We start from the raw sequence: 13,048 nt of genomic DNA on the forward strand, positions 1-13,048 counted from the left end.
TGTGCTAACTTTGGTTAAATAGTGTGGATGGAAATCATATTTACATTTCAGTGAGCAAACCGCATTGTACATATAACGTCACCTGCCATACGTCAATCAACCTGAAAACTTCCCCAAACACAGTAGGAGTGAGGACGTTTGGTGATTGGTTGTTCCGAAGGAAAAGAGGCGGAACTTGATCAAATCTCGCGTCTGATTGGACGACACAGCGTGAGGCTCCAGCGCACGTTCTTCTAATGAAACAGTTCACAAGTTGGATGGAAACGAAGGTGGACGTCTACTTCAGAACTACCGTGTAAAGCCGTCTGGATAAAGTCAAAAAGTGAAAGTGAAGGAAGGTAAGAAGGACTACTCGAGGTGGTTGTTGAATTAGTCTACTAAAACTTTAGTTATTATATTCGTTACGTTGTATTCGTTTGCGCTTCCTTAACATACGGTCAAGGTTTGGCGTCTTTCCTCATTTGAATAGTAGTTAATTTCATTCTTTACAAACGTGTTGCCGAGTTTTATAGTCAATTTATTTGTCTCTGCGTCGTCGCTCATGCCATTTGCTGTCCAAAAGTAGCCTAGATCTTAAGCCTTGGTTTGTGCGAGATGCTCATTCTCCGCAAGCCATCACTGTAATCACGCGAGAAGTTTGGCAAATCTCGTGAGATTTTATAGGAGAACAAAATGTAATTATTAAATATAACAAATTTAAAAATGGGGCCCGGGGAGTGGTTGACCAATGAAAATTAACTCAATGGTGCAGTTAAGTAGTCCAGAGTAGTCAACTCTGTCTATTTTGTATTTGCAGATCATTTTTATGACAATTATTTGAATATGTTATTAAAAAATAAATTACAGACAGAATAACTGAGTTGACATGAACTCTTATGGTACAAATGGTTTTGAGAAGCTGCCAGGCCCAAGTTGTCGTTGTCGAAATGGTGCCTCAGCCTGTGTCATTGTCCTGACCTTTTTTGGTAGTTCTTTCTAACTCGCCCCCCTTCAGTTGTCTCGGAACCACGATACTTTAACGACACTTGTTAAAACATGATAAAACCCAAATTCGAGACTTCCTATACAACTTAAACCACAAAGAGCCAACAACTGGTACATTTCAGGTTTAATCCAGCTGCTCTGCCTCTCTCCTGTCTCCAGTCAATCTCGAAGCAGCTATATTTAGCGATCATCTGTGTAAGCCGTCCCACTATACGCTCCACAATGCTCCTCAGACCTCAGGCTAGGTTCTCATGGGAGATGAGACCTAAATTGCAGAGCACAGGAAGGAAATGTGTCAGTACTGGGAAATGTGGCTGTGATGTGAAAATACTTTATACAGCAACCATACATTTCAAAAAGTGAATTTTCCAATACAAAAATATGTTGCGAGCCAATGAAAGCAAGCTTGAACTTTTAGGTCATGATTCCAATTGGTGTGATTGGCACAAACATTACGATAAATGTGTGTATTGTTCTGGAGCGTTGCCATCTAGTGGCGAACACTCTTATTGCAACTTGACATTGATCAGTAACAGTTAACATTATTAATTGAAAGAAACGATTTAAGGGCCACACCGAGCTCCAGTTTATCTCACTTAAACATTGCATTTATTTGAAACAGTCATTTTACAAATTTTTTGATCGATCAGCTTCCTGGAACAAATTGCGCCGGACCTTTTCGTGTTACTTTCCGTTAGTTTTGACTTCGTTTTGTGAACATCAATGAAAAGCCTAGTGGTGTTGAAATGCCGATTCAGCCTATTCTCTTGTCTTCACAGCGCGGGCTAGGGCTAGCCTTAGTTACCCGAGCCTCGGGCCAAACATTTCCCCCTGCTCGTCAAAAGCCGGGGTGACTGAACTCCCACAACACACACAAACTACTAATGGCGAAACTAAATGGCCCCCTCGGAAACCCACTTCCTGTGTGCGCACAGTCACACTCGCACACTACAGTAGCTCCTGTTGACAAAGTTGGGTGAGGCCTCAGGGAAACTATTCAAATCTTGCCTGTGTATTAATAGAGGATGTAAATGCGCTGTCAAGCTAATGTTGGACAAGAGGGAGGACATTGAACAGTCAACATGAGATGCCCTCTCATGGATGTGAAGTAACTTTTTGCATTATTGTGAGTCTCTTTTCTTCATTTCAAATCTATCGTGATGATCCCACAAAGTAAATTATAAGAACTCCATCATTGTCGTTTTACCTCAAGCCCTAATTTAGCGTCATTTGGGGAACTTTTGTTGAGCAAACAACTCAATGCGTTGTCAAGCAGAACACACAAAGGCTAGCCTCGCCCAATCCGTGCTCGCTTCTTTTAGTTTTCTCGTCGGTCACAAAATATGCGTGTGTTGCAGAGCGCAGCCTCGGAGGGGCGGGGCCATGTCTGGAGGCAGCGGCGCAAACAGCAGCTGGACCATCGTCAGTCCTGAGGTACTCAAAGGTCACCGCGGCCTCAATTAAAGCGTGTCTTTTATAGAGTACGGCAAAATTGCTCGACCCAGTTGCGCTCTCTTTGAGGTCACCTGATTACGCGCGCGTCATTGTCCTCCGCTCTCACTTTATCTGTCATCAGATCATGCTAGATGTTCAACTCAATGTGTGACTGGATGTTTCTTTTATTATCTACCAGGAGACTGCTGCTGGAACTGTCAGGCCTCTGGAGGAACAGACGAAGCATCATGAGCAAGGTTCCTCTTCATTCTCTCATCATCATCATCATTATTAAATGCACCCCTAGATGGAACTTTCACAGTTTTTTTTTCTTTCCCCTCATGATGAGCCAGATGATGGGTCACACAGCCAGCCAGTAAATGGTGCAAAAGCATCAAGTCTCTCAGTGGAGGCCCGCCAGGTCAGACCACAACACCAATTTGCAAAAGTGCTGGGGAAAGTTTACGCTCATGAATTCGGATGACCCGCTTCTTTTTAATCAGGATGCGGAAGAGAGAAAAGCAGACCCAAGCGATGACCGCGGTACAGATCGTCCCGCCTCCGCGCCCTCATCTGTCAGCGATGCCCCCATTCCTTCCAGCGACGTCCGATCAGACGTGGCCCCCGATGGCGCCGACCAGGACGCCTTCTCCGACTCCTTAAGCCACGACACCCGCTCCCCTGATGAGCCCTCGGGCTCGCTGATGAAAGCAGAGACTCTGGGAGGCGTGGAGCTGACTCAGCAAGAAGAGCGGCCTGACGGAACGTGGGAGGAAGAACGCAAACAGGAAGGGGAGGAGTCAGAGCTTCTTTCTAAACACACAGGTACAGAAAAAGGAATCTATTTGCTGAACTTGTCTTCATTACCGGTAATCCTATGTACGGAAATTGGTGATGGTCTTTGGCATATTTTATTTTTTAATACCAAATGAATTTGCAAAACACAACCTCTCGCCTTGGGCGTTTTGATCGTTGTGGAGATCAAAATACAAGTTCTCTATTTCTGTTCAATGTCAGGTCAAGGAATTTTGTTTGGAGAGGATGTGGTTGCTTTATTGTGGAAAAGTTTTTTTTTTGTTTTGTTTATATGGCTCGACATCCTAACATTTGAAATGCAAACACAATTTCTTTTCCCTCCAGACTCCCCGGAGCAACCAGGATCAGATGAAGAGCGGCCCGAGGACACCGAGTCCGAGAGAAAGCGCCTGCTTGCCTCTCTGGAGCGAATCGGGAGGATAGATGAGGAAGAGGACGCTGATGAAGAGGAATTCCAGCTGCCACGGCAGAGGGCCGATAACATGTTCTCTCTGAACAAATGCATCCTAGGCGCTGTTCTCCTGGTCTCGCTCGGGACCATCTTGTTTTCCGGTAGGTGAGCCCATGTGAGAGTCAGCCCAAGCCAATGAGCTGCTAGCTAACGTGTGATGTCATTGCAGGTGTCTTCATCGACCTGGATGAGGGTAGGATGTGTGTTTGTTCATGATCGTCTTCACAGGCATGTGTACTCAGCATAAAAAAAAATCCCCTTTCGAGATGAACAGGTTCATTCCAAGCACCAACTGGAGTCCAAACTGATGCCTCACTAATTTATGTTGGCGTTCTTTCTCTTCACACATGAATAATTGAGGATACACCTTGTTAACTTTTAGAGAGCGGCTTGAGTACAAGGGAGCTGAGCGATTTAGAAGAACCGGGAAAACAGGTCAGTCTGTAGCTAAGTTGTTTACTTACTACGTCTTCGTTTTTCTTCATGATACACTTTGGCTCCTCTCATAACTGGGCACGTGTAAACATGGAGGTTTTTGTGTTTGTGGTAGGAGTGGCTTCGCTCAGAGACTCTTCCACCCCCTGTCGACGCTGACAACTCGGAGCTTCGGACCAAACTAGCCAATGGAGACCAGCAGATTTCTGTGTTGCAAGCTCAACTTGAGGTGTGGCTTTTTTTTTTTTTTTTTTTTCCCCCTCTCAAGGGCAAATCTGGATGCAGACGAGCATCTCCCAATCTTGCAATCTGTGCGACGTTGCAAACTCAATTTAGTTTGTAGTTCCTGACAGCCCTGAGTGTGTCCTTGGGTGACCTCATGACAGCTTGTGTGAGTGGCTCACTAAAGGCACACTTTTGTTAACATCTGTTCCTGCAAACAAACATTTCCTGCTCCAATAGAGCCTTTTTTTTCTACAACCTTCCCCAACAATGGACTGACCATAAAGCAGTACAAGAAAGAGCCTACCTTGTGAATGCATATGACACATGCAAAAGAGAATACACCACGACACATCCGTCGTTTGTTTAATTCATGAGCACATTTCTGATATGCTGACTTTTTCCGTCCCGTCCAGGCGCAGATGGAAGAGTTGAAAGCCGCCGAGGGTCAAGCGGCCGAGGGCGAAACGGAGCGGCTGCGCTGGCAGGAGGAAAACACTCGCTTGAAGTCCGAAGTGGCATCGCTTCCTGTCCTCGAGGAAGAGAACGAGAGGCTGAAGAGGGAGCTGGAGACGCTGCCGAGGCTTCAGCGCGAACTTGAAACTTTGAGGTCCACCGTCAGTAAGTTGACAGGTGAGCTGGGAACGGTGGGCACAAGTGGAGAAGACTCGAGTTGTTGCAATTCTTCTTTTCTGATATTCTTCATCTGCAGTGCCCCCAAGTGGTCAGCCAGCAGACAGGAAACTTGAGGAGGACAAGAAGGCAAAATCTGACATGGGTGAGCGGAAAGAGAGCAAGAAATCCGAACGGAAGGAGCGCAAAGACGGCAAGCAGGCCGAAAGTGGGAAGCGTGAGCGCGGAAAGTCCGACAAGGTGAAGGAAGGGCAAGGAAAGTGGGAGGAGGAGAAAGACTGGAAGAAGGAGAGCAGAGGGGACGAGGGGAAGACGTGGAAGGAGCGCGACGCAAAGAAGGAGCGGGCCGAGAAGACGGAGAGGAAGGAGTGGAAGAAGGACAAGCATGAGAAGCAATGGAAAGGAAAGGAGGAGGAGGAGGAGGAGTGGAGAAAAGACAAGGCGAAGGATAAGTGGAGGCAGAAAGGCAACGATGGCTTTGAGGAGCGCGGCAAAGAGAAGAACTGGAAGAGCCACAGTGGCGAAAAAGAAAGAGGAGGCGAGAGGAAACGTGCGGAGGACGGCAAACAACAACCCGGCAAGATTGACGACGGGAAACGGGGGAGTCATCACGGCAAAGGTGATAAGGACCGCAGGAAGGACGGAAACGAACACAAGAGGAAAAAGGACAGCGGTGAGTCCAAAGGGGACAAGTCCAAGTCGCACAAACCCAAATTCAACGACCACCACCAACACGAGGAGAACGTGTGGGCCGAGAGGAAGGCGCCTCAACAGTCCTCCGCCGATTCCGCCGACTATTGGACCCAGCAGAGGAAGCGCCTCCACAGGAAGCCCAAACAGCCCCAGCACTGCCACTCCCAGGAGGCCTGCGCCCAAGCCGAGGGGCTCCACCCCGTCTCCTTCCCACAATTCGAGTCCGTCCTCCACGCCTACCTGGCCAAGGCCGAGCAGGCCGGCGTGGACTCCTCCAAGAGGGACGAGCTGCGCAAACTGGCCTCCGAGTTCTTCCGGGACGGCGTCTTTGTGCACGACCGGGTCAACTTCCGCAAGTTCGTCAAAGACGTGTCGGATATCCTGGAAGACATGGTGGAAGGGGACGGAGAGGAAGACAGCGACCTGGAGGATGAGATGGAGGCGTTCGGGAAGGAAGCGCTGGAGAAGTTTTTAGTGGCGGGAGGCGGCGAGCAACGCAAAGGCGAGTGGAGGAAGGAGAGCGCACGAGGCAGTGGCTGAAGTAGGAAGGGAACGTCGGATGGGAAGACATTTTCATTTACCGTTTTTTTGTATCCACCGCAGTGCAGGTCTCTTTATCTCAAAAAAACATCTTCCATTTTGAGTAGGGATATTATTTTTTACTTTTGCCATTTTGTCATATTTGCTGGCATGACAAACAGTTAACACATAAGATACATTTGTAGTTATTGTGGCCTACAAGTTTTTTATTTACAATCTTACTCATTTGGCGCATATTTAACATCAGAAATATCTCATTGCACACCACCAAATAAAAAATGTCACAACTATAAATACTAAAATGAGTAGGAAAAGAATACTCGCAAATTAGTTTATGTAAAATAAATTTTGGGTTTTTTTTTTTGGGCTGAATGGGAACACGTTTCTGTTGAATTGTACATTCTGCCTAGTTGTTCTGACAACAATTTGATCGGCGCATCCTGCCTGTGAGTGTTCCCACTTCTTTCCCAGATGGACTTGTTCTTTTTTTCCCTTCCACTGAAGCCTTCACACTGCTCAGTCTTATTGTCACAATGCAGTTTGAATCATTTGAGTCGGTTCCCATGGCAACACGTCTGGAGCTATTGAAGTGACGTGAATGTCTTTTTGTTTGTTTATTTTGAAGAAGCCTTTTTTCCTTTGTTTAAATATTTGTACATAGTTGCATTCATTGCTTACGAGTAACTTATTTCGTCCAGTTTAATGAAATAGAAAGGCACAGAAAATATTGTTCAAAGCTTGTTTGTTTCTCTTTAAGTACATAACTCACGTTGCGTACTAAAGTGCTTGATATGTGTTTTATTTTGAAAACAGCACTGTAGTAGTAATAGATTGACTGATGGTGGTTTACTTTTGCTTGCAGTTAATAATAATACGTCCCATTTTGTTGCTGCTTTCAGAGGTGTTTTTCTTTCAATTTCAAAAATTGTCACTTTTATTGCCATGGCAGCAGTTCAATAAAATGTCAGCATCCAACTGTCTCAAGGCCTCTTCTCACACAAGACTTGGCCAACGATCACAGATCCGAAGACGAATGATTTTAGTAGTGACACACACACTCGAAAAAAACTACAGACAGAAGATAAGTTTAAATAAAACAAATAGATTTTTTTGTGTTATTATTTAAGTATTTTTGAATAGTGAGGCACTTACAATCTTGCTAAAAACCGATAATTGCAAGTCAGTATAGCAAAACGTCCATCCTATTGGTCAATTTGATTGATTGACACCTTACTTGACAAATGAGAGGCCGGAATATTGATTGAGTGCACGAGCAGGAGGACTGACCTCTTTATCAACCCGGAAGACGTTTGCTGCCATTTCCGGTTTACCATTAAGTCAACATGGCAATGGCGTTTTATCCAAGGTAGGAGATTTAATTTGTCTTGTTGAACTACTGCTTTCTTTTGTTTTGTACTGTGTTGACTTTTGATAATTTTGAAGAATAGAATGCTTTTGGTTGTCATGTATGTATATTTGTTTACATGAGAATTCTTTTTTCGGAGTAGCATTGGCGGCCATGTTTGTGGGAAGTTGCTTGTTTTTGAGCACATTACTATAATATATCTTTTTCTGCAAGCTATACATTTTCCTACCTGATGGGATTATTTGTTTTGTGTGCAGGTCATAAATCAAATTAATGGCGTAAAAAGTTAAGCAATTATTCATCTTGGTCTATTTTTCATGTTATTTTGGTATTACTTTGTTTACAGTCGCCACTCAGTCGTTTACACATTCCCCTAACCGTTTTGATTAAAAGCAACTGCCCACTTCTTTCCCCCACTGATGACTCAGAATAGGATGTAAGGGACCTGAAAACTTCTGCAAAGTAGCTTTTGGATGATGAAGCCACAGAGCTTGTTAGTGCTCTACCTGTCTCCCTAATGCACATCCTGTCAAGGCTTTACCTGAACTAATAAGTTTTGTCAGCTGCTGAGCCCAAGTGGCTCGTTCACAAAAAGTTTGCCTGTAATTCCACTTTTTTTTTATGACTTTCTTTTCGCTCTCTCCAGCACTTGAGAGTGAAGCAATTGTCTCTTAATGCCCCCAAACTTGACAAAACTATGAAACCATTTGTGTGATGGTACATTTTCTCTAGTAGTCACAATCTGCTCAATTAGTGAGTGATTTATACCTGGAGTTGGTCTTAAAATCAATCCATGAATGTTCTGAGCTTAATGAGTCTGCTATATAGATTGTTTGTGTCCTAAGTTACAGTGTATGCTGGCAGGAGAATAAGAAATAAGTGAAATACCAAGGGTGGGTTTCCTTCAATACGATATAATACAATTAAGGTAACCCTCCAAGTTTAATCACCATTTTTGTGGTTCCAAATGTGTCTGCGGTCAGCTATACTGTCTCTTTCCTATTTATTTACTAACTCTAGACACACGGCCAAATTACCCTGAGGCAAAAAAACATTTAGATAGGCAAACAGGTTAGCTAGTTAACAAAAATTAACTCTCCGTAAAATTCTCCTATGAAATGAGTTATATAAAAAATGTTAACCGTGACTGTGTAGCAGATTAAAGTACTCAAAGTTTGGGAAATGTCACGTTGCATGCAGTTCAGCCAAACGTCCACTAGATACTCCCAAATCCCCCCTTAACCACTCTTAACAAAAAATAATTCTCCCTACAATTCTCCTATGAAATGAGTTATATAAAAAATGTAAATCGTGACAGATTAAAGTCCTCAAAATTTAGGAAGTGTCACGTATTTTTTTTTTTTTAGTCTTCCTTACGTGCAGTTCAGTCAAACGTCCACCAGATGGCGACAGACTCCCAAATCCTGCCTTTAACCACTGTTAAAAGTGACACATTCACTGAACACAATTGTTCTCCTACCCATTGGACAGATGAAGATCTCAACTTGGAGCAGTACTGGCAGCTGATTGGCTGGCCACAGTGTCTGTATGCCATACAGTCAGAAGGTTTGACTCAACTGCAATGTTTTTCTGCCTTTCTTTTGCAATGTTGGCTGTTCCGATCACTCCCCCGCGTACACACAACACACAAACACACACAGGTGTTCACTGTCATATGTGGTATATTCTTTTTAAATCACATTTAAAGGCATTCTTTGTAGTGTTTCTCTTCAAACTTTTCCTCCCCCAGCCAGTCTTCTCATTCTTTGCATAAGTGAGCAAAGTTTCAGGGCGTGGCCCTTGTTGCATCTGTGGGAACGCACGCACACACGCACGCACGCACGCAAACACACGTACTTGTTCCAACGTGTAAGCCGAGCTGGGGAAAAAGTGGAAAATGAGAGAAAAGGTTGAAAAGTAACAAAAGTGTTGTAATTGCCCCACCAAGGCCGGGATGAGTGGGAATGTCAAGGGTTGACTCACCCCAGCGAGACGAGCGGCGGGTGCCCCTGTCCACATTCTTTCTCCCCCCCCCCCCCCCCCCCCCCCCCCGCTCATGCACACGCCCTGTGACAGTGAAAAAAAGTTGGCTGCTGCAGCGAGAAGTTAAATCACGGAAAAGATATGTGCTGCTGCCTCATCTAGAGCAAAGGAAAAAGAAGGAGCTGCTGCACTTATTTCTCTTCAATTTTCCTTCCGTCCTCAAATCTAAACGGTGAGTTTGACTTTTTCTTTCTCTTCGTTCCCACCGTATTGATGTCCAACCACCACAATGTTTTAATTGTAACTCATTTCGACACAAACTCGTGAATGTTGCATTGCTTTTTTTTTTTGTCTTGCGCGCTCACTGAAGCGTTTGGGCGGATCGGGTTGTCCCGGCGGGTAAACGAACCCCTGTCCCTTTACACGTCCAGGGAAACCCAAACCGTGTCACGGTGACTTATTCATGAGTCCAGTGTCACTCCTGCCTCTGCTTATTGTGCACGCTGTCAGCAGTAGTTTGGGCTACATCTAAACACAAGACCCCCCCATCACCACCATATGCAACCCGTGTCTCCATTACGTCGTTTTGACACATGTGACCCGAGTAACCACGGTCAGATTTTGCGTCTCATCAGTTTTATTCTCTTCGACTCGAGTATGTGTTTTTATGCACGGGTGATGACAAGTAAGAGGAAGTGTCGCAGTCACACCTATTTAATGCTAACACTGCCCGTGGGCGGGAAATATTCTTTGAATCGCATATTCCAATAATAATCATCATTAGAGTAACGGTCAATTTGAACTGATGATTGTTTTTCCATCACTGTGCTGAATTATATATACCGAGATTTCTCATTATACGTTGCCGCTTTCATGCGAGTTTCCAAACAGCCGCAAATCTCAACCCCCCCCTCCCCAAAATGACTGACTCTAAAATTTAATAAGCCGTAAATGGGCTAACAACTAGCAGCAGTGTAGCAGCCGATGGATGGAAATGGTGGAGCAGCACATGTAGACCAACAATATAATAATACTTGGAGGAATTAATTCTTTATCTTCTGTGGAAAAGTGAGTATTATTACTGCATTGGAATTACAACGTACAAACTTTGGAATTCAATTTGATGTCGTTACTATGCGTTTATTTTAGTATGAGATATATATATATATATATATATATATATTTATTTAGAAAATATATATATTTATTTAGAAAATATATATATTTATTTAGAAAATATATATATTTATTTAGAAAATATATATATTTATTTAGAAAATATATATATTTTTTTAGAAAAGAGTTTTGGGGCGGAGCTGCATCTGTATATGAACAATATCAAGTGTCCAAACTGGTTAAACTGCGCATGTTTGATGCTCCTAAACTGTGCCACTCGGCTACAAGTTTACTATGTGTACAAAGTGATGTTAGTAGTTTGCCTTTGGGCGTTCCCAACCTGCTTTGCCTCTCAACTGGTTTCTACTTGTCTTTGTACTTGCAAAATTGACGCTTTATAACCCCTCACATGAGTTTGTTTGCTTTTTTTTTTGTTCGTCTCTTCACACTCCCTCGTGACATTCAAACAATGTGACACGGTCGAAGTTTTGTTAAAACAGCTAAATGGGGAGGAGGCCGAGATGTTTTTCAAATGATTCTTGCGACCTCTTCAGTAAATCCGATAAAGTTGTGACTGGTCAAAAAAAAAGAATAACCGAGTCGAACCGTTTCAATGTGTTCTAGTCTCGGATTTTAATGCTCAATTCTCTCTGGAATCCAAAACGTCTTTATTTTTTTATTGCTTCAAATTCCAAGTGCATGTCAGACCACAATATAAACTGGGCCTTGCTCAAGCCCCATGAGTCACGCTTGAGGGCAAACCACGTGCTAATGTGCGCAAAAGCCGCCTGCCTCGTGCTTTTATTCAACTTTTCTATTGCCTTACTTCCCTTCTTGAACGTTCTCGCCTCTTGGTCAGTTTCTCGTTTAGCTTGTTAATGGGCGCCCGCTGTCGTGCCAAAGGTGTCGGCGCCATTATAGTACACTGTTAAATAATTAAAAAAAATAATAATAGCAAACAGCAAGCTGATGACAGATGCTCACTAGTATGTCCGGAAAAATGTGTGTGTGCAAAGTAGGGCCTCCATGAAACACAATCCGGATGTGTGCGTTGGGCCTCACTCACTCGGTAATTAGGTTAATGCAACCAACGTCCTAATTGTTGCTAGTTTGGATATGTGTGTGTGTGTCTTTGGGTGTGGACCAGTGTGTGTGTGTGTAGCTCAGCATTGTGTTGTGACATGCGTGTCACATGGGAGATTAATCTGCAGTTCCTAGGCAACTAAAACAAAACAACAAGATGGCTCCCAGCAGGCCCGACCGACTCGGTTCGTCATCGACCGGGCTGTTTCCGGACAGTCTCTTTCTCTCCTCAATCACTTAGTCAGCCTTTTCTTCTGCGGAAATCTGGCCTCCACCACACTGCGGGGATAATGAGCAGCTCCACATGGGTGGCTTCAATTTAGATTTTGGGCAGTAGTTTTGAATCGTCGCTGTTGTCCCAAGTGCAAAATTGTAAAGTCAAGGAGGGCTTTCGATTTCTCGTCCGACCCTCCTATATTTTTCCAATCGTTTACTTAAGCATTGAAATGTAGCGTGCGCGGACAGTAGCCTGTAATCGGAGCCAGATGCGCCTCAAAGGCATCCCGGGGATCAAATGTCCTCCGTCAGAGATCGCGGCCCACATTGTTTTCTCCTCCTCCTCTTCCACCGTGTCCACCGCTCGCCCTCCCCCACCAAATAATATCAAAAACAATCTTGTGTTAATAATAACATCATTGGTGACCTTTTTTGATGGAACCCAGAATGAAACCAGATTGTTTTTTCCTGTAGACATGGAGTCAGCCATCCAGACTTTGGTGACCACATTCCTTAGTTCTACCAGAGGCAAGGAGAACATGGATAGCAAGTCCTTCCAGAAGATGGTAAAGAAGAACCTTGGCAGCGTCATGGAGGTAAAAAAAAAAAAAACTCTAAATAGTGATCATGAGCAATCACGATCGATCAGCTTCATCTCGTGATTTATCGCAGGACGCCAACAGCTCAGCGGCCGTCAAGGAAATGCAAAACGGCCTGGATGAGAACAAGGACGGGAAGGTCAACTTTCAGGAATACCTCTCTCTGATCGGCTACATCGCCAAGGCCGTCAGCGAGAGCAAGTGCCCATCCAACGCCGCGGCGTCGTAGACGCCCACCCCGTTTGCGTTCTGCGTTCTCGTGCGCTTCTTTCACAGTTAACCAACCTTTTTGTATCGAAGCATCCTGCTAACCCGCTAACCCAGGCTCCCTCCATGTTGAGCTCAAGAAAACATTGAAGAACTCCCATGTCATGAATGCAATTAAAAGCTTTGTACCGGCACCGCGTGCTTGTTGTCGTACGCCGTCATTCGGGTGTCAAAACGCCGAGGTTCCCCTGACGCGCTTCTAAAATTAGC

At 44.4% G+C, this 13,048-nt stretch overlaps 2 protein-coding genes and 1 long non-coding RNA gene across 5 annotated transcripts; 2 read left to right on the forward strand and 1 right to left on the reverse strand.

Annotated features, from left to right (window-relative positions):
* The first annotated feature begins 179 nt into the window (after positions 1 to 179).
* On the forward strand, positions 180 to 7,183 carry pbxip1b (pre-B-cell leukemia homeobox interacting protein 1b). Of its 3 annotated transcripts, XM_061289617.1 has the most exons (12): positions 213 to 338; positions 1,764 to 1,834; positions 2,343 to 2,418; positions 2,618 to 2,675; positions 2,772 to 2,839; positions 2,922 to 3,243; positions 3,559 to 3,786; positions 3,855 to 3,878; positions 4,068 to 4,120; positions 4,236 to 4,349; positions 4,759 to 4,975; positions 5,055 to 7,183. In XM_061289617.1, the coding sequence occupies exons 3-12, from the start codon at positions 2,368 to 2,370 to the stop codon at positions 6,206 to 6,208; spliced, it is 2,289 nt and encodes a 762-aa protein (XP_061145601.1). In that variant the 5' UTR covers positions 213 to 338; positions 1,764 to 1,834; positions 2,343 to 2,367; the 3' UTR covers positions 6,209 to 7,183. The 3 variants fall into 3 exon arrangements, with proteins under 3 accessions (XP_061145600.1, XP_061145601.1, XP_061145602.1); XM_061289616.1 differs by lacking the exon at positions 1,764 to 1,834 and having other exon boundaries at positions 180 to 338; XM_061289618.1 differs by lacking the exons at positions 213 to 338; positions 1,764 to 1,834 and adding an exon at positions 1,869 to 2,110.
* Positions 6,497 to 9,610, reverse strand: LOC133161266 (uncharacterized). The gene is made up of 2 exons (XR_009716043.1): positions 9,558 to 9,610; positions 6,497 to 9,453 (listed from the first exon to the last, which is right to left on the reverse strand). It is a non-coding gene; the product is annotated as an uncharacterized LOC133161266 (long non-coding RNA).
* An 18-nt stretch (positions 9,611 to 9,628) lies between these two features.
* si:ch211-105c13.3 (uncharacterized protein LOC325758 homolog) lies at positions 9,629 to 12,972 on the forward strand. Its single transcript, XM_061289628.1, has 3 exons — positions 9,629 to 9,789; positions 12,447 to 12,568; positions 12,645 to 12,972. The coding sequence occupies exons 2-3, from the start codon at positions 12,449 to 12,451 to the stop codon at positions 12,798 to 12,800; spliced, it is 276 nt and encodes a 91-aa protein (XP_061145612.1). The 5' UTR covers positions 9,629 to 9,789; positions 12,447 to 12,448; the 3' UTR covers positions 12,801 to 12,972.
* Positions 12,973 to 13,048: the final 76 nt, after the last annotated feature.

Source organism: Syngnathus typhle, linkage group LG10 (assembly GCF_033458585.1).
Source record: "Syngnathus typhle isolate RoL2023-S1 ecotype Sweden linkage group LG10, RoL_Styp_1.0, whole genome shotgun sequence".
Classification (NCBI taxonomy): domain Eukaryota; kingdom Metazoa; phylum Chordata; class Actinopteri; order Syngnathiformes; family Syngnathidae; genus Syngnathus; species Syngnathus typhle.

Excerpts from the sequence above, each read along its gene's own strand:
- pbxip1b (XM_061289616.1), top strand. The coding sequence starts at position 2,368 with ATGTCTGGAGGCAGCGGCGCAAACAGCAGCTGGACCATCGTCAGTCCT. Across the intron at positions 4,350-4,758 it reads TGTTGCAAGCTCAACTTGAG|GCGCAGATGGAAGAGTTGAA; the intron begins GTGTGGCTTTTT and ends CGTCCCGTCCAG. Across the intron at positions 4,976-5,054 it reads CACCGTCAGTAAGTTGACAG|TGCCCCCAAGTGGTCAGCCA; the intron begins GTGAGCTGGGAA and ends CTTCATCTGCAG.
- si:ch211-105c13.3 (XM_061289628.1), top strand. The coding sequence starts at position 12,449 with ATGGAGTCAGCCATCCAGACTTTGGTGACCACATTCCTTAGTTCTACC. Across the intron at positions 12,569-12,644 it reads ACCTTGGCAGCGTCATGGAG|GACGCCAACAGCTCAGCGGC; the intron begins GTAAAAAAAAAA and ends GATTTATCGCAG.